The sequence below is a fragment of the Eulemur rufifrons genome, chromosome 9 (assembly GCF_041146395.1).
Source record: "Eulemur rufifrons isolate Redbay chromosome 9, OSU_ERuf_1, whole genome shotgun sequence".
NCBI classification, from domain to species: domain Eukaryota; kingdom Metazoa; phylum Chordata; class Mammalia; order Primates; family Lemuridae; genus Eulemur; species Eulemur rufifrons.
The window spans coordinates 12,855,723-12,877,573 of record NC_090991.1 but is presented as its reverse complement, the minus strand read 5'-3'; the positions used below and the strand labels follow the sequence as shown (position 1 = coordinate 12,877,573).

At 60.5% G+C, this 21,851-nt stretch overlaps 3 protein-coding genes across 6 annotated transcripts in view; 1 reads left to right on the top strand and 2 right to left on the bottom strand.

Annotated features, from left to right (window-relative positions):
• Positions 1-2,323, top strand: part of SPNS2 (SPNS lysolipid transporter 2, sphingosine-1-phosphate) — a 35,933-nt gene extending 33,610 nt beyond the window's left edge. Inside the window, exons 12-13 of the mRNA XM_069482111.1 lie at positions 124-170; positions 708-2,323. Coding sequence (XP_069338212.1) covers positions 124-166 — 43 coding nt within the window. The 3' untranslated portion in view covers positions 167-170; positions 708-2,323. The remainder of the gene's footprint in view (positions 1-123; positions 171-707) is intronic.
• MYBBP1A (MYB binding protein 1a) lies at positions 2,132-16,953 on the bottom strand. 4 transcript variants are annotated; one of them, XM_069482103.1, is made up of 27 exons: positions 16,742-16,953; positions 16,486-16,581; positions 15,685-15,768; positions 15,505-15,579; positions 15,295-15,402; positions 14,331-14,506; positions 14,013-14,180; positions 13,775-13,892; positions 12,171-12,466; positions 11,660-11,770; positions 10,957-11,082; positions 10,602-10,766; positions 10,410-10,509; positions 8,598-8,694; positions 8,324-8,475; positions 7,958-8,044; positions 7,719-7,871; positions 7,478-7,648; positions 7,242-7,399; positions 5,837-6,089; positions 5,554-5,679; positions 5,402-5,470; positions 4,705-4,812; positions 4,439-4,540; positions 3,473-3,621; positions 2,757-3,294; positions 2,132-2,263 (listed from the first exon to the last, which is right to left on the bottom strand). In XM_069482103.1, exons 1-27 carry the CDS (start codon positions 16,946-16,948, stop codon positions 2,228-2,230), a joined length of 4,029 nt encoding a protein of 1,342 aa, XP_069338204.1. In that variant the 5' UTR covers positions 16,949-16,953; the 3' UTR covers positions 2,132-2,227. The 4 variants fall into 4 exon arrangements, with proteins under 4 accessions (XP_069338204.1, XP_069338203.1, XP_069338202.1 ...); XM_069482102.1 differs by lacking the exon at positions 2,132-2,263 and having other exon boundaries at positions 2,523-3,294; XM_069482101.1 differs by lacking the exon at positions 2,132-2,263 and having other exon boundaries at positions 2,525-3,294; positions 4,705-4,818.
• Positions 16,954-18,986: 2,033 nt separating this feature from the next.
• On the bottom strand, positions 18,987-21,481 carry GGT6 (gamma-glutamyltransferase 6). Its single transcript, XM_069483103.1, has 4 exons — positions 21,342-21,481; positions 20,505-20,707; positions 20,305-20,418; positions 18,987-20,026 (listed from the first exon to the last, which is right to left on the bottom strand). The coding sequence occupies exons 1-4, from the start codon at positions 21,479-21,481 to the stop codon at positions 18,987-18,989; spliced, it is 1,497 nt and encodes a 498-aa protein (XP_069339204.1).
• Positions 21,482-21,851: the final 370 nt, after the last annotated feature.

The window sequence follows — 21,851 nt, the reverse complement described above, 5'->3', positions numbered from 1 at the left end:
CCTGCCCAGCACCTCCGGTCAGCCGGCCCCCGCGATGCCCCCCGCGATGCGATGCGCCAGAGCAGTGCCCGGGCCCGGCCCCCGCTGACGCGCCACCCTGACCCCCGCCCGTCTCTCCCCCAGGGTGAACCAGCTGGTGATGCCTCCCGCATCCGTGAAAGTCTGAGGCGGTGAGTGCAGGCCAGGGAGACCCTGCGGGGGGGCTGAGGGTGGCACTCCTTGTGGCAGGGGACAAGCCAGGGTTAGGGGACAGGGATCACTCCTCCCCCAGTCACCTCCTGCCTAAGCACATCCCACCGACTCTGGGTTTGGGCTCATTCTCTTAAGCTGTTGCTGGAGGAATTCACTGACAGAGCCATGAGTGGGAGGGCAGGCTCCCTCTTCCAGTAAATCAGCTCCCCTTCCTTCCTCAGAAGGGCCGGGCACGGCACGGGTCAGGGCCACGGCAGGGGTCGGGGCGTGCTGGCCAGGAACTCCCCGCTGTTTGGATCCTGTCCTCCCAAATCCCAGCCGTACCAGGGCCGACTCCTACTCTGACCTTCCTCGGGCCGGCCTGTGGGAGCTGCAGCGTCCCGGCAGTGCGATACCTGGGGTCACAGCCCCAAGCCCACAGGCTTGCTTCTCCATACGGCAAGGGAAATGAAGGAGGGAAGCTTGGGAATGGGCCCCCCAAAGCTCCGCTCCTGACCTGACACCCCTCTCCGCAGGTGCCGCTGGGACAATGAAGAACTCGCACTTCTACCTTGTCTGGGAGGTGCCCTACGGCACCCTGGACGCGCCGAGCTGTCCCAAAGCTTTCTGTGCCATCCACGGCTGGGCACCCACCCTCTCTGGCCTGGGACCACTGAGTGGCCCTGGTTCCAAGAAGAGGCTGTGTCTTCAGTTAACCTGGAAGGCTGTGTGCACTGGGGCCACGAAGTTGGGCAGATTTCCAGCCCTGGGTTTGGGCTGCAGGGCCCCTGGGGCCAAGGGAGAAGACAGTCTGGCTTGTCACCAGCTTATATGATCTTGGGCAAGTCCCTGCCCTCCCTGGACCACAGGGCCAAGGGGCTGGACTTTCCCACACAGCCTGCTGGGCAGGGCACCATCTACAGCTTTGAAGACCCAACAGACCCTGGCCTGTATGGAGAAGAGATGGCCCAGGCCTCAGAGCGCCAGTTCAGGTTCTGAGGCTCACTGAGGGTCTGGTGTGCAGAGTCCGCTGCCTCTCAGCTGGCCCGCTGACCTTGGGGTGCTGGACTCAATCTGGCAAATGGAACTGGGCACCCAAGTCGCCGGGCTCCTTCTGGCCCAGCTGGCCACTCTGGAGGACACTTGTCTCCCTGCTTTGGGCTGGCTCTTAGCCTGGAGGTCTCCTAGCTGGGGACCATCCCCAGACAAGGAGCTGGCATCACCAGGGGTGAAGGCCCTGGCAACAGCCGTACACCACCTATGCCCCTAGGCTCAAGATCTTTGGGAGTTACCCACCAGCCCATCTCTGCAGGCCCCTAGAGTGCTTCTGCTGTCTACCCCCTCCCTGGCCACCCTCTTCCAGCCAGGAACCCCCTCCCTCCCCCAGGCTGGGCTGAGACTTTTCCAGGGGCAGGGCCCAGGGGACCATTCCCAGAATCCATGGGGCAGGAGCCAGGACTCTGGCTGCTGGAGGAAACAGCTATCCATGAAGCTTCCTGCTCCAGGGATGAGCCTGGTGGAGGCTGAGGCCCACCCGGGGAGGCCCACCCTGCCCCCAACACTGGCTGCCGCTGCTCCCAATACACTGAGCCCTGGGGCCAGGCCTTCCCCCCAGCTTTGGATCACCTGACTCCTGTCTGTATACACACCAGGGTGCAGCTGCCAGCTCCACACCAGCCCCAAACCCCTCGGGGGAACTTACCCCCGAGCTCCACACCGCTCCTGCACATTTGCTGCAATCAAGGTGGTTCTGGTCTGGGGCCCTCGTGGCCAGTAGGAGACCCTAGGAGCCAGCTGGGCTAGCGTTCTTCCCGCCCCTCAGTGACTGGCTGGCTGCGGCTTCAGTGGCGTGTAAGCTAGTGGAATACCCTCCACGGAGCTCTGGGGCACCCTGGAGGCCTGACAAGGGGGTGGGGTGGGGGTGGTACCCCCTAAAGACCAGCCTGGCCTCCACCCCCACCCCAGCCTCAGACGGGGCCCCAGCAATGTTTTCTTGTTGTACAAGAACCAGGTCCAAGTGTTGCCTCCTCTTCCTTCCGGAAGCCAAACTGCTCCTTTATTTTTTAGAGCTGCTGATTGTGAATCTCAGAGTCTTAAGAGAGAAGCCAAATATATTCCTCTTGTAAATGAAAAAATAAACCTATTTAAATCATGCCCTGGTTGCAAACAGCCTGGGGGTGGAGACAGGAGGAGTGGTCACACCTGTGACCTGGCCAGTGTGCCCAACCACACCAACCCACCTGGACCCCAGAGCCTGGGCCGCACTGCCCCGGGGACCAAGGTCCCAGCTCCGTGCAGGGCGTGTGTTCTGGGGGCTGAGAATCGGGCCAGCCAGGCGGCAGAAGCAGGGCCCTGTCTGTGCCCCGGGCCCCCTGGGACCCCAGGGAAATCGGCTCAGGCTGTGCTTGCCCGCGATGCTCTGGCGGGCTGGCAACAGACCCACCACCCAGTGCCAGAGCGAGTGCCTCCGACTACGGTTTGTTTATTAATTAAAATCATGGTGCAAAAATAGTCTCTACGGCTGGGAAGGCGGGGGCTGGGGGTGGGGGCTGCGTTCAGGACCTTTTCACCTTCTTCATCTGCACTTTCCTCTTCCTGGCCCCGCTCTGCAGCAGGCTGGGGCTCCTGCTGGCCAGAGACAGCCTGGCCTTCTTCCGTGGCAGGGCAGACTGCGGGGACTTGCCTGAGACCTCCTTTTTGAGAAGAGCCTTCTGATGCTTCTTCTTGACTGCAGGCTCCGTGGGGGACACGGGAGTGGCTCCATTCACCTGGGACGGCTTCTGGCGTTTCTTCTGTTGCTTTGGCGTCTTGGCAGGGGTGCTGGGGCTCAGGGTGGAGGTGTCCGGGGCTGGACGCTTGACAGCAGGCGTCCCGTTCACCTGGGACTGGGCTGGGACTTTGGCCTTTGACTTCTTCCTCTTCCTCTTCTTGCCTGTGCTGGGGGGCTGCTCCCCAGCAGTGGCCGCAGGCTTGGCACCCTCCTCTTGCGTGACATCCTCTGACTTGCGTTTCTTACGCTTCTTGGTCTCTGGCAAGAACCCCTTTTTCTTCCGCTTCATGCTCACGGGGCCCTGGACAGCAGCGGGGACTTCCTTGGTGTCCTTCTTCTCCACCTTGGGGCGCCTGAGGGAAAGTGAGCAAGGTAGGGAAGTGCCCAGCGAGGGCGGGAGCCACCTCCACTTCCCGGCCACGCTGCCCAAAGCTCCCACATCTGTGTGCGCACTTTACAGTGTGCATGTGTGGCAGCGTGAAGCTTTTCCAGCCCCCTCCCAAGGTGCAGGTCCCTCCTCCCCGAACGTACTGGACTCCCAGGACTTTCATGGCCTGCCAGTAAAGGTCGTAGAGGCGGCTGGACCCGGTGGAGTGCTCCCCCTGCCGCAGGCTCTGCTGTAGGCTCTGCTGTTGGCCCTGCAGCACGCCCAGGAGCCCCGTCAGGTCCAAGGTCAGCTTCTGCAGGGGCGGGAAGGCGGCAGCTGCTGCGGTGACAGGAGGCGGAGCCTCTCCCGAGCTCGTGGCCCTGGTCCTCCCACCCTGGCCTGGCTGCTACCTCGCCAGTGACCCCTGCCCTCCCAGGCCTCAGCCACTCCTGCCTGTAAATCACTGCTCTCACACCCGGGGGGAGACAAGAGCCCCTGGGTGTCCTTCCCTCCTGGGGGGGCCCTACCCTGCCCACCTCTGAGGGCGTCCTTCAGTCCCCTCCAGGTTGCCAAACCCCTCCTCCCACCTTGCCCCCTGCCTGTGCTGAACTTTTTGAAACCCACTAGCTCGCAGACCCCACTCTCCTGGCTCCCTCACTCCCACCCTGTTGTGCAAGGCCCTGTCCCAGGTCTGCCTGCGCTGGCCAGCATGCTCTTGGCAAGCTTGCCCTCCACCTGGACTCTGGCCAGCATCTGTGCTGAGACTCCCAAGCCCTTCCCTCCAGGCTAGACTGGGGGAACCACACGCCCACCGGCAGCTGCCTCCCTGGCTCAGGCCCTGCCCCCTCCTGGAAAGCTGCCCCCGCCAACTGCCCACCCGGAATCTCCTCCAGCCCCCTCTGAGCTTTCTCACTGGACCTGACCACAACACCCCCTCTCACTGCCACGCCGCAGGGACAGTGTGGCTGCCCTTCCCAAGTCACTCCTTCCATGGCTCCTCTACTCTCCCGATAAAGACAGCCCAGACCCCCGACCACGGCACCCAGGACCTCTCCCACACGGCCCCCTCCCCGGAGCCCGGCACGATGCCCGTTCCGTCCCGAGCCCCGGCCCGCGGGCTCCTGCCCTACCTCGTGATGGACGCTCCTGAAGAGGGTGTTGAGCAGCTCCAGGGAGGACAGCTCCTTCTGGTGCTCCGCCTTGGTCTGCGCTTGCCCCAGCGCCCGCAGGTTCTAGGGAGGAGGGGCCGGCTGAGGCGCTCCAGAGCCACTCAGAGCCTTTCCACTCCCCGCGGGAGGAAACCCCGGGACAACCCTAAATCCCACACCGGAGGCTCGGGTTCCGAGTGGTCCTTGCTCCTTGGTTCCCAGAGAACCATCCCCGCTGGGCTTGTTACCTCAGTGACCTTCGCCAGGACCTGGCCAATCAGCTGCTTCCACTCGGGGTCCTCAAAGCACGCCCGCAGCTCCCGCATGGACAGGGTCTTCTGGAGCAGCAGGCAGGCCTGGGCCTGGGTTGGGAGAACGTGGTTGCCAGGAGCCGGGCCTCGGGCGCCCACAGGAGCTCGCCGGGCACCTGGTAAGGTCACTCCCGCCCCAGGCTGTGCGGGAAGCGCTTGCTGCCCTGGGCTCTGCGGTCATCTGCTCCTGCGCCTTTTTGGGCAGGTGGGGGACACGGAGGCCTGGAGGCAGGCAGGGCTCCCAGCTGGATGGAGGTGGGGCCTCAGGTTGGGACAGCTCCTGCTTGTAACTAGCTTAGTGCCACATTCCTGCGGCCTGTCTGTCCCTGACAGCCCCTGAGCAGACACTGCCAGGGCGTCCCCTGCACAGGCCAGAGCACAAGCTCTCAGGAGCCGGGGGGCCCAGGCCAGATAGGCAGAGGCGGCTCCAGGAGCACAGGCGGCCCTGCCCCCCAGCCCCTTGGGGCCACCACCCCCTTCAGAGAGCATGTGCCGCAGCCAAGGCCAGCGGGCAGGGACAGCCATGCCCTCATTCACCAAGGCAGCGCTCTGGGGACTCACAAATACCCAGTAAAAAGTAGGTTAAGCGGGTAATTCGGACAGGCCCTGGGCTAGGATCTGGGAAGCCGCTTACCTGATGGCGAGGTCGCGCAGGGCCTGCTATGTGCTGGACCAGGATGGGCAGCAGGCCCTTACAGAGCACCTGGGCGGGAATGATAGGAGCAGTGAGGTGAGGACTGGGCTGGGTGGGGGCCCTGAGGGGACAGGGCGGGCCCTGACACTCACCGGGTGCCGGGAGAAGAGGCTGAGAAACATGGGAACCGTGAGTGGGCTGTTGCGCTTGGTCAGGAAGGAGCTCAGAGCTGATGAGTAGACCGGGGTCACAAGGTTCAAGTCCAGGCAGCTGGCAGTCTAGACCAGGAGAGAGAGCTGGGTGAGGCCAGGAGAGGGGTCCCAGGGCTGCCTTCAGAAGGCTGAGGGCTGGGTTGCAGGAAGTCATGGCCTCCCCTCCCTGCTGTGAAATGCCTGTGGCTCTTCCTGCAGCCCTCTTGGGCCAGGCCCTGCTCACCTGTGGGCCCCTGGGCTTGGGGCTGGTGTCAGTGCTGGCCCTTGGATTCTTCTGCATCTCAGGAGCACACCCCTCACCGCTGTTGCCCTTCAAGACCCGGAGCAGGTAGAGAGAGGCGTTGAAGTGGTAGAGGGCCACGGAGGAGTCGGCCTGGCGGCTGGCCTGCTGCACCAGCTGCTCCACCTGGGTGTGCAGAGTCTCCACGAGGTCACCCAGGTTGTGGCAGTAGCGCCGGGCGCGGCACAGGTGGTGCCTGTGGGGTAGTGGGGGCACAGCTGGTCAGAACTTTCTCTCCACCCCGCTCCCTGCCAGGCAGAGCCAACCCGAGTCCCATTCTACAGGTGGGGACACAGACCTAGAAAAGAAAAGGGACTTGACCAAGGTCGCAGAGGAAGGCCCAGGGCCACTGCGGATTGCTCTGAGCATGTGTGGGCAGAGGGCTGGGCAGACGGTGCACTTGGAGGAGAACCACTCCCGGGGCAGAGGCTGCACCGCAGGCCCCACACCCCCACTGGCCACATCTCCCAGCTGCACTGTCTCTCATGGGACGGTACAGGCCTTTTTAAAAGTGAGACCAGGGTTTTTGTGTTCAGAACTCTATGTGGCCCTGCAGGGCTGGGGACAGACTAGGGTAAGAGGCAGGACACTCATCAAACTAGACACTATCCAAGTAGGTAGCAAGTGAACTGAGAAAGTGTGGCCTGGGGCTGGCACGGGATGTTGGGGGTACAGGGGCAGTTGTGTTCCCTACCCCGCATTGTGCACTTTGGGGTCCCAGGTCCCTGGGCCTTTGCCTCCACCAACATCTCTGAGCTCTGGAAGGCAGGTCTGTGTCTCCCACACCTGTAATCGTCTCCCTGCCACTAGCCCCTCCCAAACCCTTCTCCACGCTGCCGCCCGTTCCTTAGTAGGCAAAGGAGACCCAGACGCTTCCCCACACCAACGCTCCTGCTAGAAGCACCTGTGGCACCAGCCCTGCGGGGTCAGCCCCTGCACACTGTATCTCCCATCCGAACATTCTTCCTTCCACCCTGCCCTGCCTATGCACCCCCCCCCCAACCGTCCCACAGCTCCCAGGACTGGGTTGGGTGTCCCCACCACCTTGTGTTCCCACCGTCTCCCATCCACCCCCACCACAGCCCCACTAAGGACTGTCACTGCCTGGTGACTGGTCGGGCTTCCCATCTACCCTGAGGGCAGGGATGGGTCTGGGGCCCCGAGGACCCCAGCTCTAGGGCATGTGTGGGGAGGACAGGTGGATGCCCCAGGGCTGAGCAGTGAGCCTCCTGAGTCACAGGGGCCTGGGTTCGAATCCTGACTCTGCCCTCCCTGCCCATCTAGACGGGCAGCCCCAAAGGCCCCGCCCTCCTGGGCCCGCGGACGCCCCGCCCCGCTGCCCGCTCACGTGAAGATGCGGGCCGTCTTGTGCAGCAGCTCCTGCTCCTGCTGCGAGCTGCTGGTGCGCATGCTGCGCCGGATGATGCGCAGCAGCGGCTGGAGCAGCTCCAGGACCAGGGGGTTCTCGGGCTGCTTGGTCACCAGCACCTCGATCAGGTCCAGCACCTGCGGCCGGGAGGGAGGGTCAGCCCACGGGGCGTGCAGGGGAGCGGGGAGGGGGAGGGGGCGGGCTGCTCGGCTCACCCGGATCTGGAAGTCGCGCCGCAGCATCTTCTCCTTTTGCAGCTTGTTCTTCTCTTCGCGCCGGGCCTGGATGCGCAGCTTCTGCTCTGCGAAGAGGCTGGCGAGGCTCTGGTCCAGGGCCATCATGGCCTCGTCCCCCAGCTCCTCCTCGTCCTCACTGTCTGTGCCACCCTAGGGACAGAGCTCGGCTGTCAGCCTGGCCTCGGGCAGGCACACGAGCCACCCCCTGGCGCCTGCTCACCAGCGCCTTCCCGGCCTGCAGCACGGCCATCAGCTGCTCCCGGAAGCCCTGGTCCACGTCCCCGTCGCGATCTTCCTCCTCACTCTCCTCCTCCTCTTCACTCTCATCCTCGCTCTCCGCGTTTTTGTTGTCCTCATTGTCATCGCTCTCGTCCTGTGGGGGCAGATGCGTTACACCGCCCCGTGGCCACCACACATCTGCCCACGCTGCCCCCTGCCCTGGCCCTTGCTGGCAAGTACCTCTGCGTTCTCCAGCTGCTTCTCGTCAGAATCGTCGGTCACCACCACGTTTTCATCCTCCTCCTGGCTTGTCTCAGGGTTCAGCACCTGGGACGAATGTCCAGCCACTGCCCCTTCTGCTGCCCTGGCCCCCGGCCCTCCTCTGATCACAGGGCCCTCCCGACCACCACCTCTGACCAGTCTTGGCCAAAGGGCCCCATTTCAGGGAGGAAAATGGAGCCCAGGGAAAGGCGGCTGCCCCCTCCAGTACCTCCGTGACAGAACTGTCCCCCAACTCTGCAGGATCGCAGAGAGGTGGCCCGGAGGACAGGCACCCCTGGGGCAGCGTGGTACTCAGTGGGCCCCAGCCTGAAGCTCCCAACTCACATCCAGGATTAGCTGCAGGGCATGTGGGGTCAGGTGGGAGCAGATGTGGCCAAACACACTCCGGGCCACGTGGCGCATCAGGTGGCTGGGCTGGGCCAGCAGGGACAGCAGGATCTCCACCAGCACTTCCACCCATGGCGGCCCCTGGGAGTCTTCTGAGACAGCAGAGAGGGCTAAGCCTGGGCAGGGCACCACTGACCCGGTCACCCCACTCCAGCCCCTCTTGTGTCCAAGGACACACCCTGCCCGCCCCGCCCCAGGAGCAATGACCCACTGATGGCCTTGCTGCGGCTCCGGCGGGTCTTCTCCCCCAGGCTCTTCCCGATGCAAGTCTGGATGTCGCCGAGCAGGTCACAGCTCTCTGCAGGGGACTGTGGGCAGGGCAGGACAGAATGAAGTCCGGCCAAGCAGGAGCAGCTGGCATCAGATGCCCTGCACACTCGGCCACACCCTGCCCTGGCCAGTCACCCTCACAATCCCGAATGGAAGGCCCCAGCCAGACCCCGGGGACAGCCCATGAGCTAACAACCTTTTCACAACTAACATGCAGTCACAGGATCTGAAAGCCTACCAGGAACACAGAGCCCAACTGACACCCAGAGAGACAGAGCCTGACAATGACAGTCAGGGTCACAGAGAAGTCAGCAGGTCCCAGCCTCCTGGTTTGTAATTCCAGATTCTTCCCCCTACACCTTACTTGACATCAGAGATAGGCCAAAGCCACTGGTTTTAATTAACTGATCTAAGTTTAAACCCATCTTGCTGGGGTTGAGCCCAGACTCCAGCCAGTGAGGCAGCAGCGTCCTATGAAAACGTCCCATGGGACCTCCGCACCCAACAGCAGACTTCCCTGAATAGCACAGCAGGCAGCTTCGAGGTTGAGGCCAGGGTGGCAGCAAGGCCAGGACAGGAGCCCAAAGCCCTGGCCACTGTCCTCCAGCTCCCAGGCCATGTGACCAGGCAGGTCCCTGCCCTTCTCTGGGCTGCACCTTTTATCCAAGGGTTTGACACACTCTGAACTGCAGCCTCCTCGGTCCGAGTCACGCTCAGAGATCCCAGGGTCGGGACACGTGTCCTAGAACCACCGGGGCTCTGCTGCTATCAAAGCCCTGATGCCAAGGACCCAACGGGCACCATGGCCACCCTTCACCCACATGGCTTGTCACGGGCTGGGCTCGGAGCACCCAAGGCTGGGAAGCAAAAACCACAGCCAAGTGGCCAGAAGGGAGCAAACGAGAGACCCGCCGACTCAGCCTACTAAGACCTGAAGCAGCCCCGGTAAGAAAGAGCCTCACACGATGTCAGAGAACTTTCAAAGAAATTGGGGTTCAAAAAGCCAAGAAGAAACCACAGAGGTCAAATGTGTTGCTGGCGTGGAGCCTCAGATGCGGTCATGGCTTCTCGTGGGGGAGCACAGAAAGGGAGACAGGACGGTTCTAGAGTGCCCATTACCAGGTGTTCGAGTGACAGAACGTGACACAGACCGAAACATGATGTGACGGGGCAGAGGCCTGTGCTGTAGGTCCAGAGGGAAAAACACTAACCGCAACCATCACCACCGCTTCTGGGTGGGTGGGGCTAAATGTAAGAACTGGGACCCCGTTCCTCATTGGCCACCAAGCCACGGAGGCGGCACCGCCACGGTGATGGGTCGCCTCCCTGCAAGAGGAGCACAGCCCTCCTGGACGCAGCACCTTCTCCCTCACAGCCTTCACCTTTCCGTGGCTGAGCACGTCTTGGGAGGTCCTGTGGGATCCTTCGAATCCCGGTCAGCAGCTGTGTGACACGGCCCATGTCACTCTGCCTCTCTGAGTCTCAGTTTCTCCACTTGTCAAACACAGAGAAGTGCCTACCTCCAATTGTGGGGTTACATGAAATCCTGCACAGAAAGCTCAGATGCCGGCTGGTGCCCAGCAAGTGGATGGAGTCATTTTTCCTTGGGCTGTAACTGCACCCGTTGGCTTAGGAAACCTTCCACCTTCCACTCCCCGGAGCCCTCCCGAGCCACCCACGCAGCCCTCAGGCCTCGCGGCAGGAGGCCCGTGGTGCCCCGGAAGCCACAGCCCTCCCTGCCAGGCCACCGTACCTTGAAGAGGTGGATGCCCACGAGGAGCAGCAGGTGCTGGAAGGCGGCAGCTCTGGCCTCTGCGGAGTGGGCCTCCAGGTCCCTCAGAGTCTGCAGCATCCTGGGGCGGCGAGATGGGCGTGTTCTCAGGGCCCCAGTGCCAGTCAGACTGCAGAGTGTCCCGCCCACCCTGCGGAAATGCCACCTGCTCACCGGTCCCAGGCCTGGCGCTGCTGCGTCGTGAAGGGCAGCGCGGTAGTCACGCTGCGGTGGCTCAACAGCTTGTTTGCCCACTGCACCAGGCGGTAGGCCCAGGACTGCCCACCCTGCGTCTGCTCCGGCGTCTGCTTGAAGTGCGTGCTGAGGGTCTGCAGCAGACTGGGCAGGGGTGGGGGTCACAGGACTGGACAAGTGACCACGACCACCTCCTTCTACACTTCCCTGGACCTTCTGGAACTCAGTGGGCCTCTGCCGTAGTTCCCAGCTTAGGGGAACAGGAGGGAGCAAGCGTCCTCAAGGCCACCTTCCCGCCTGCAGACGTCCCACCCCCAAGCTGTGCAGGGCTCACCTGAAGAACGCATTGCTGACCACCTCTCGGGACTGGCTCTCCAAAGGGACGGAGAACTGCTGCTTAGTCTCTGGGATCTGGGACGTGGGCTTCTTTGTTACAAAGAACGAGTGGAACAAACAAAACCTGGGGAGGTGGGAGAGCAACCAGTGTCACCTCAGTGCTGCTCATTTTTACAGGCTCTCCTTCTCGGATGGTGCCAAGGGTGCGACGCCAGGAGGAGGGGGAGCCGTTTTGCTCTGGGCACAGCCCTCAGGGCCCAACAGGCAAGGCTGGGGAGAGAAGCAGAGCCCCTTCCTTGGAGCCAAGACAGATGAGAGGCTGTGTGCTCAAGGCCAAGTCACGTCACTGCTTCTGCAGACATGGGGCTAGTGAAGCCCCCTCTTGCGACTGCAGTGCGGGTGAAATGAGCACCTGGCTCTGTCTGGCACAGATGAGGCAGGTGATGGGCACACGGCTTCCCCGACAGCACCAGTGCGCACAGGCTGCCTGTGGGACGTGCGAGTGAGCCCGAACCATTCAGGTCCCTGCAGCCCAGACCCCCCTGGGCCGCTGAGGAATTCTCGGGTTCCCTTGCGCCCACTTCCCACTGATGCAGCCCAAAGGCTCCCGGCTCCATGGGGACCCAGACTAGGACTAGGCAAGGCGCCCAATTCCTTAGCCACAACACCCAGGGGAGCCAGGGCTCTAGCACATCTCACACCTGGCCACCTGCTCGACCAAAGCATCCTCCTTTTCCAGGTGCACGTTGTCCACGATGCTGACCAGTCGGTGGATGAGCCACTTCCGCAGTCGGAACACAGCTCGCTCAGGCCTGGGGGGGCAGGAGCCAAGGTCGCAGAAGCCACATTTAAAGATAGCAAGAATATGGCATTTTGTGTTTTTTTAAAATGCAAGGCAGAGTGGTGGTTAGGAGCCCAGACAGACCTGGGTTCAAATCCCACTCTGCCAGTTCCTCACTGTGTCATCTTGGGGCTCAAAAACCACACCTGTCCTGATCTTGGAGACAGGAAACCAAGATCCCCCTGCCCTTATCACCAGCGTGGGACCACACGAGGAAACTGAGGCCTTCTCTGACAGTTAAGGATCTTCCCCTCCCTCCCTCCCTGTGGTCTGAAGCCATGACACTGTGGCAGGGAGGGTCCAGGTCACCGGGTTCCCCAGGCCCAGGAAACCGACTCCCGAATCCCGGGCCCTCTCCCTGGGCCACTCACCCATGGAGCGATGCATCCTGGGCTTTCTTCTGGTTGGCGGTGCTGAAGTCAACCAAGGAGTCCAGGTTGGGCTGGAGAAACATGTCCTGCAGCCAGGCCACATAGCTCTGCAGGGCGGGGGGACTCAGGAACTGCACGACCCGCCAGACGGTAGGCACGACAGGGAGGCCTTGGTTGGTGACGGATGAGAAGGCCACGAGCACAGCCAGCTGCCGCTCAGGGTCATCCCGGCAGCCCTCCAGGAAGGTGCCCACGTACTTGTCCATCTCCGGGCCAAATCTGAACTGGTTCGGGGGCTGCAAGAGTTAGGCATGGTGCTGGGCTCACCAGCCCTGGGGGGTCCGCTGCACCATCAGCCTCGCCACTGCAGGCTGAACCGAGGCCCAGACCCGCTCCTTGCACACAGGCAGGCTGGGCCTGAACTCCCAACAGCTCCCTGTCACCCCAACACTCCTGTCTGGTGTCAAGGCCTCCCTGTGTCTCACTGCTCTGGCTTTCATACCTCCAGTCCCAGAACGCCCCTCCTCTGGCCTCGATGGATGGGGACAGGCTGCTTTCCTGGCTCAACACAGGGCAGAGTGGTGGTCAAGAGCCCAGACCGACTTGGGTTCAAATCCCACTCTGCCAGTTTCTAGCTGTGTCATCTTGGGGCTCAAAACACACCACTTCTCATGTGCTTACCATGTGCCAGGCACTGCACTACACGTTTCTGTGTGGCTGCTTGTTTAATCTTTGTAATGATCCTTTGCACTGGACCATTACTGTCATTTTATAAATGAAGAAAGTGAGGCACAAAAAAGCAAATTCTCAGGATCTCAGGGCTCCCAATGGTACAAATGGGATTTGGACCCAGTTAGTCTGGCCTTACAACCCAACTTTTTTTTTCCTTTTTGAGACAGGGCGTCACTCTGATGCCCGGGCTAGAGCGCAGTGGTGTCAGCCTAGCTCACAGCAACCTCAAACTCCTCGGCTCAAGTGATCCTCCTGCCTCAGCCTCCCAGGTAACTGGGACTATAGGCACGTACTACTGTGCCTGGCTAATTTTTTCTATTTTTAGTAGAGATAGGGTCTCACTCTTGGTCAGGCTGGTCTCGAACTCCTGAGCTCAAGCAATTCTCCTGCCTTGGCCTCCCAGAGTGCTGGGATTACAGGTGTGAGCCACCATGCTCAAGCCCAGCTGAAGCTCTTAACCACAGCTCTGTTCTTTCTGACCCTGTACCCTTGTCCAGAAAATGAGAACAGCTCTCTGACACTAGTTCCAAACACGAAATGAGCTGGTGAGAACAGCAAACCCAGCAGCTGTTCTGGGCACCAGGCATGACAGTGCTCAAACAGTGGCAGAGACGACTGACTACTGTCGTGTTGTCATTATTTTGAGACCGGCCGGGGTGGAGGGAGGTCTGGACAGGACGCTGCCATCTATGCCCCTGTGAAGGGCCAGAGGGCAGAGCGCCTGACCTTGCCAAAACTCTACCGAGGGGAGGGAATTCAGGCAGCCCACCTTACCCAGGGGGAAGGGACGCCCAGGGCACAGGCCTTCTGAGGTGTCCCACCCCCCTTCTTGGCAGGAAGAGCCTTTCTGAGCAGTGTGGGGTGGCACACACCTTGGCAGTGACCATGTGCTCCCCATAATGGCGGATCAAGTCTCCCCGCATCACCATCTGCAGCTGCTCCTTGGACAGTAGGGGCAGGGCCACGCCCAGCAGGCGGAAACACAGGTAGCTAAGGGGTATAGGACAGAGCTTTGTCAGAGCCCTCAGTCCTCCTGGTCTCAGATCTGGTGGCCTGCCCCCACGTAACAGACAGGGTGGAGGGTGGAGAGAGGACGAGCGCCCCATGTACCTGACTGGCCAGGACTGTTTCTTCAGCAGCCCTTGTTCCACAACCTCCATCCAGAACCGTGGGAACTTGTCCTCCTTAAGTGCCAGGCGGAGCAGGTCCAAAGCCACAGGGGGCAGCTTGCGCTCCTTCTTCACAGAGGTGGCAGCCATCCTCAGCACGTTCACCAGCCTGTGGAGGAGGGTAGAGGGCGGAGGGCACTCAGGGAACACTCGCCTAACAGAGGGGAAGGGACACTTCCAGACCATGCGGCAAACCTGGGCCTGGCCAGAGGCAGTCTGGTGGCCCCAGCGAGAGCTGATCCACCCACCTCCCTCACACCTGGGCACATTCTCATCTGAGAATAGGTTGACTGATCCCATCATGTTCTCGAGCTTTGCGGGCACCTTCTGCTGGGCCAAGAGGAAGAGCTCCAGGCGCTCAGGGGAGCCGAGTGTCATGTTCAAGTCGCCCTTGAGGACCTTGGGCAGGATTTCCTGCAACATGGTCTCTGGGACCTAGGGACAGGGAGACAGGTTAAGGGATAGTGGCTCCCTCCTAGCATCCCTCAGTCTCTCCCTCTGTGGGGTGAGCCCTGTGGGCCCTCCTCTATCCATCAGGCTCCTGGCACTGTGCCAGGCTGAGGGGGAATAACCATAATCCACCTGGCCAGGCACCAGAATCATCAGAGGGCATTTGTTAAAAAAATCAACTTCCCAGGCAGCTGGGTTTTTAACAAGCATCCCACTTGTCAATTGGCCAGGGGCTATCCTTTTAATTATTCCTCTCTGGTTCCTCAGAGGACTAGCCCATTTCTTCTACAAAGAGCCCTAAGTGGACAGCTGGGTCTTAGGTACTAGCCTACCTCAGTTTCGTGTCAGTTTCCCAAGCCGGGCAGTGGAGGCTGAGGGGCCAGCCCTGACCAAGATAACATGGGCTGGGCCCAGTTCTAGAGCTGCACTGCCCAATACACTAGCCACTAGCCACCAGCCACACTGGGCCACTGAGTACGTGAAATGAGTCTGATCTGAATGGAGATGTGCTTTACGTGTAAATTACACACTGGATTTCAGAGACTTAGTATGACAAAACAAGAGCAAAACATCTCCACAATTTTTTACACTGACTGCATGTTGAAATACTATTTTAGGTATGCTACTAGGTTAAGTAAAATGTTACTAAACTACATTTGTTTCTTTTCACCTTTTCACCGAAGTGACTAGCACTCTCATATATTAACTCAGGTTTTCTCAATGTCTCTGTAACAGAAGTGCTGCCCGAGGCCCCATAGCTGGTGAGCCGGTACCTCAGAGAGGATGTCCACCAAGGCCTTCTGCGGCTGCTCCTGTAAGTGGTTGTAGTGCAGGGCCAGGACTTGCAGCAGCTTCACCGACTTCATCAGTGCCTCCTGGTCCTGGTTCCCACAGAGGGGCAGAGGGTACAATCAGGGCATGGCCACTGTCGCCCACCACTCCCAAGCATGTCCACATGCCCTCTGTACCCGTAAAGCTCTCACCTTCACCAGCCGGCCTGACTGAAAGAGGGCTAGCACCCCGAACAGGTTTCCAAAGAGAGCAGGTCTCATCATTGCCTAGAAAAGGATTCCAGGCACAGATGAGAAGGGACCAAGTACTCCCCCCATCCGCTCAACCCTCGCACCCCCAGGGGCTGCTGACCTGCCTGGGGCCACTCTCACCTTCTTCACTTGATGCAGGTCATATTTTTCTTGTATCTGCTGCAGGATGCTGCACAGGGGGATGTCTTCGAAAGACTGTAACAGCTGCCAGGAGTTGTGGTAGGAGGGAGAGACAGACTCAGAGGAGTGACCCAGCTGTATCCCAACAGAACTCAACCTCCTGTTTCTCTTCAACTTGTCCCAGGAAGCCTCAGGTCCTTACTCCCGGCCCAAAGATGCCTCTGAAGCTGCTCACATCTCTCTTAGCAGCGCTGAGGTTGCAACTCAGCTCAGGTTGCAACTACTGCTGTTCAGATGGAGACTGAACTTTGCCTCCCTGTCCCATCCCCAACAGGGCTTCAGAAAGTAACTTCTATAACACCTAGATTGCACCACTAAGATTTCCAGACACCCTGCCCTGAGCCCCAATCAGGCTGAGCCTCAAGGACTGGGTCTTAATTGCTTTTCCAGCTGTCCAGGTTCCTCAGAGGGTAGCCCGTGAACAGCTGAATGCCCTTACCACAGGTGTAAGTAAGCCCACCCCAAAGCTCCATACTCCCAGCAAGTGTTCCTAGGAAGCTGGTCAACTTAAGTACCAAAAAGAAAACTCGCTCAACTTCCCTTCCACCTGCCTGGATTTCTTTGTAGGCAGGCCTTGCTCACAAACTTTCTTTACTTCCATGTGAAGAGGTCTCCTACAGCTCAGTGCCACCCGCTGACTTATCCCTCAGACTGCCCCTGCCCCGCACCTGAGACGCCGCCCTCCCACACCACACCATTTTGACCCGCACGGCTGGGCCCGTGCCAGGAACACCACCTCACCTGCGCCAAGGCCAGACTGTAGCAGGGCCGGGCTGTTTCTCGCCCGACCCCGAGCCCAGTGATTAGGCGCTTCAGGGCGTATTTCATCTCGGACCCCTGCGGAACCAAGCGCACCCTCGTGTTAAAAACAGTGAAGAGAATCGGCCCGCCCTCGCCCACCTTGGCATCCAGGTTCGCAATCAGGTGCCCCCAGTCCCAAATCTTGGGGCCCGCCGCCACTTCCTCACCCGGGTCTACGCAGCTCCCTGCCCCATACCTGCGGCCTTGTGCGCAGATACTCCAGCAGCTTCTCCGTGGCCTCCAGCCGCGTCTCCTGCTGCGGCTTCGCAATGTCCCAGAAGAAGTCCAAGAACTCGCGGCTGTGCTGCAGCAGGCCATGGCGGTCGGCTGGCGGGGCGCCGCTCTGCGTCGCCTCTCCGGGAGACGTGGGCTCAGATACGTCCTGACTGTCCATCTCCGCCATGCTGCTCGAAACACGTGGGTACGGGACGCCGCGGCGCATGCGCACAGCGTTGGAGGGCTAGGGGGCGGAGCCGGGAGAGGGCCAGAGAATGCCCGGCCCTTCCGCCCTCACTCCGGGCGGAAAAAACTCCTCGAGCCGTTCTAACCTTCGGCGCACATTGTCTCTGCTCGGGCGGCTGTGGCTTCTGTCCCTTGGCACACTGCCGGGGGCATCCCTAAGGACCCATCTCGGAAAACAAACCCAAGTGAAGCAAATCCATCCATCTCGTCCCAGAGCGGCCCCTGCGCTCCGAACTTTGAGTACTGGGCGGTTACTGAGCTCCTACTGTGTACCGGCCACTGTGCTGCGCTAGGCGGTGGGAACTTTCCCGGACTTCCTTTCCAGTGGGAGGAGACAGCTGATGAAAAAGTAGCCAAATATATTTAAAAATACTGTGCCTCTGAAGGCAATAAAGAAGGAATGCAGGGGTCAGGGGGAGCCTTTTAAATTTTGAAACACGTGTATACATCACCTGTTAAGAACATTGCTAATTAAAAATAAAATTCAATCGGTTCTACCAAAACTGATTTCAGGGGGTGGTCAGGGAAGGCCTCTGTGAGGAGATGACATTTAGGCTGAGAGCTGAGTGACAAGGACTCTTCCCTCCCCCGCAAAGATCTAAGAGGGGACAAAATCGAGGCATTGCAGCTACAAAGCCCCCTGGCTGGTGGGGATGAGGCTGAGGAGGGGGGTCAGAGAAGCAAGGTTGTGCAGGACCCCAGGCCAGGATGGGAAGTGTGGATTTCATTCTGTGTGTGATGGGAAGTGATTTGAGGGTTTTAAAAAGATGACTCTGGCTGCTGTGTGTGGGATGGACTGCAGGTGTGTGCTGGTGGAGGCGGAAGACCAGCTAAAGACAGTGGTGGATTGGACCAAGGTAAAATGAGAACAGGTCCTATTCACGCTGATTTGGAGCTGGTGGGGTGGGTGATGGATTGGATATTGGGGGAGTTCAAAAGAGGGGGATGTCAGGTTTGAGGCTAAAATAACTGGGTACATTGTGGTGCCATTACTGCGCTGGGGAAGAATTTTCTTTGGAAGGGGAGGTAGAGGTGGTGGGATCAAGAGTTTTATTAAATCAGAGAAGCCTTTTACAATGGTGGGGGAGGGGAAATGCTACTGGCCACCCCTGTTTCTTGGTTGAGAAGCCATTTCTAGAGGGGTGTGGTCCAGGGAGACCCCAGCCACAGCGGGGAGGTCAGGGCCAACCTCAGCCTTTAAATTCCACACATCCAGCTCCAGTCCTTTTGTACCCAAACCCCTTAGACACCTTCTACTTACCCACTCAACCCCTTTCCTGCTCTGCTGTCTGTTCTAAAAAGTGAAATTAAGAGATTTTACCTTACACATGTGGTGCCCCAGAAGGCAGAAGGTGAGTGGAGCAGGAGAAACTGCAAGACACCAGCCCAGGCTCTCCCCTGTCTGGGTGTTGGTCACCTGTGCTGCCCATTGGGGAAGCCCTGACACCAGGTGCCTCCAAGGCTGATGGGAAATTAACCAAGAAGCAGGAAGGGCACCTGGCCTCCAGGAGACTTGATCTTTATTTTGTGTCCAGTCCAGTTGAGGGAGATTAGCAGCAGGTGGCCTGAGGGGAGGACAGAGATGCCAGCAGTACCCTGGGCTCTGCCCGCCCTGCCTCATGGGGCCCAGAGCCTAGGCAGGGGCTCAGCATTCTTCCATCTGTCCTTTCCAGAGCTGGATATGGACTCAGGGCTAGCCACACAGGCCCTGTTGCTCTTCGCTCATTATCCTCAGTTTCCTTAGCTGGTAAAAGAGGCAGAGATTCCATCCAGTGCGGTTGATTTGAAGAATGATTGAGCAACCGTGGATGCCAGAACTCAAGTCCTAGGAACTGACCAGGCCCAAGGCTGGGGCCCGAGCCAGCAGTGAGTGCATAATAGATGCACACTCTTCATGCACACCATCGTTGCTGGGTCTGCTCCGCTCCTGCCCCCAGGCTTGAGACAACTATACTCCCTGCCAGACACCCCTCACTCTGTTAGAACCCCTGGAAGGGGCAGCAGTCACTGGGGACACTAGAGACATGGGCATGCTCTGCATGAGCTGCCACTTGGAGCACGGTCCCTTGGCCACACGCATTGGCACTCTCTGTTTGTCCTTGCTGGGCCTGGTGCTGGTGCTGGGCCTGGGTTTGGGGCCCTGCCAAATGGCTGAGTAAGGCCTGAGTCATGGCTCTGGCCACATCAGGGGTTCCTGAAGCCACCATCCCCAACACATCGGCCTCAGTGTCATCTGGGCTGCTGCGGAGGATGAGGGGGCAGGCCCAGGTGCTAGCTGCAGACCTGGCCACCAGGTTGCTAAGCAGAACCCCAGTGTTTGGGGACAGGTGTCCAGAGCCAAAGGAGCTGTTGAGCGAGGAGGTGAGAAGGAGCACAGAGCCGCTGCTGTCCACGGTGGCCAGAATGCTGCTGGCAGGGGTCACGACGGTTTGCAGGAGTGGTGGGCAGGGGTCAGGGTTGGGCGCCCCAGAGAGTAAGGCTGCCTCCAGCTGTGCCAGCAGTTCTGGGCCAGCGGAGGGGCCAGGGGTGGTGAACAGGATGCCCTCGGGCATGGGTAGCTGCAGTGCTGGTTCCAAGGTAGGCCTGGGCCCAGCGGAGGGTACCTCCACCCCCAGATCTCTGGCCAGCAGACTCAGTAGGGCATCCCCAGCAAGGTCTGAGGTGGGGGCAAGTGCTGCCCTGCGTAGCACAGCTGCCAGTTTTGGGTTGGTAGCTCGGGCCCCAGGGCCCAGGGGTGTCCCATTGGCATGGCAAAGCAGTGGACAGAGGCCATCTGTGCCCTGAACTGCCAGAGCCCTTGCCAGGAGCGTGTCCACCAGGAAGCCCTCTTGAGCCAGCATGGTGGGGCCCACCAGCAGGTGCGGCCAGGGCAGGCGGCCGAAGCGTGCATGCAGCAAGTGCAGGGTAGGTAGAGCTGTGGGCAGCGCCAGGCCAGGGGCCAGGGTCTGGGCTGGGCCTGGCATTAGGGCAGTTGTATTGCCTGAGGAGCTGTTGTGGAAGAGGCCCCAGAACATGGCACCTGCAGGACGACAAAGGGGTCACAGAGGGGTCAGGTGTGCTGGCCAGGACTGGGGTCAGGGTCACTCAACAGACTCAGAGGAAGGGTCATGGACTTGTTTGAGGTCGAGGTTACTGAAGGAGCCTGGGCTCAGGAGTTACTGACCAGGCCTGGGTTCAAGGGTCACAGCCTATGGTTGGGGCCACTGCTCAAGTCCTAGGTCCTGCTTACTAACCAGCCTTGAGGTCACTGATCAGGCCCTGGGTTGGGGTCACTGTCTGGGGTCATGGGTCACTGACCTAGCCCTGTGGCATGAGGATGCACCACCGCCAGGCACAAAGCAGCACCAACTCCTGCGTCCACGACATTGCCCCCAGCAACAAGCAGCTGTCGTCCCAGGTGTGAGCACGTGGCTGCAGCAGGGAAGAGACTGTTATGAGGAGGGGCCTGGGACCAGTGACCCCTGACCCCCCTCCCCTGAGCTGCCCCCAGTACTGACCTGCAGGGCTGATGATGGCGCCGTGGTGGTATACACCTGGGCGGTGGGAGTGTCCGCTGGGTGGAGGGGCCACAGAGCCCAAGCTTCCTGTCGAGCCGCCCTTGGTTTGGATCTGCCACACAGCCAGGGAGCAGCCAACGGCCAGCAGCAGCAGGGCTGCCGCCAGTCGGGCCCAGGCTCTGGGCAGCCCACTGGGCTTGTTCCTGCAGAGAGGGGTGTTCTGAGCCAGGGTTAGGACAGACCCCCAAGAGAACCCAGGGATTGTTTCCCAAAAGGGTTTGATTTTATAAGAGGAGTGCTAGTTTGCCAAGGAGAAAAGGGCTTCCAGGCAGAGGGCTCAGCATGGATGAAGACACGGAAGTGGGAAAGAGCTTGGGAAAACTGCAGGTAGCCAGGCGGGGCATCTCTGGAGAGGGGATTGGAGAGCAAGATTCCAGCCAGAGGGGCGGGAGGCCTGGCAGGGGCTTGGTAGGCAGGGGAGAAAGGGCAGGGGAGAAAGGGCTGGGGAGCCGGGCCCAGCCAGGGGTAGCCAGGGCCCAACCTGCCTAGCAGGTGCCTCCTGCACCAGGGCCTGGGGGCTGGGGACGGGACCTTTGACACAACAGCAGACAGGACAGGGGATGGTTTGGTACAAATGTCCCTTCAGACCCACAGCCCTCTGATTGACTGCTCGGGCCAGGTCTGAAGCCATAGCCTAGGTGTCCCCCCATTCAACCAGAAAGTTCCTGGAGCTGAGCCAGGCACAGAGTTGCGTGTCTGCCCTTAGGGGCTCCAGAGAGAGGGTCTTGCCAGCCTCAAGCCTGAGAGGCCGGGTGCTGAGACCCCTCCCTAACTCACCCAGAGGAGTCCTGGGGCCTCCAGGGGTCGGGAACCAGTGGCTCCAATGTCTCCCCCTCTTCTTCCTCCTCCCCCGACTCCAAGCTCGGCTCCCAGAGCAGTAGCTTCTGATAGAGTACAGGCCCTGCTGTGGGGTCCATGGCCCCCCGGTGCCGGTCCTGGCCCTCCTGCCTGCCAGCCTTCCCAGCTGCGTCTCAGAGGCCCTACCTGAGCTGGGTGGGTAGGAGGAGGCGGCAGCGTTGGGGAAGGGTGGTGGTGGAATCTAGAACAGGTCTGGGCAGGGCACAGGGCCAAGGAGACTGCGCATGAGCTGGCCCCATTAGGACACAAGGCCCGAGGGGCTCTCACACAGGGTTCCCATGGTGTGGCTGCCTGTCAGGAGCCACAGCTCAGTGAGGTCAAGGAGGAGTTCAGCCCCAAAGTCACAGGCCTTGGGATCCAGGGAACGTGCTGGGCCCCTCCCCTTGGGGGATGCAGCCTGTGGATGGCTGGCCTGCCCAGGACTCTAGG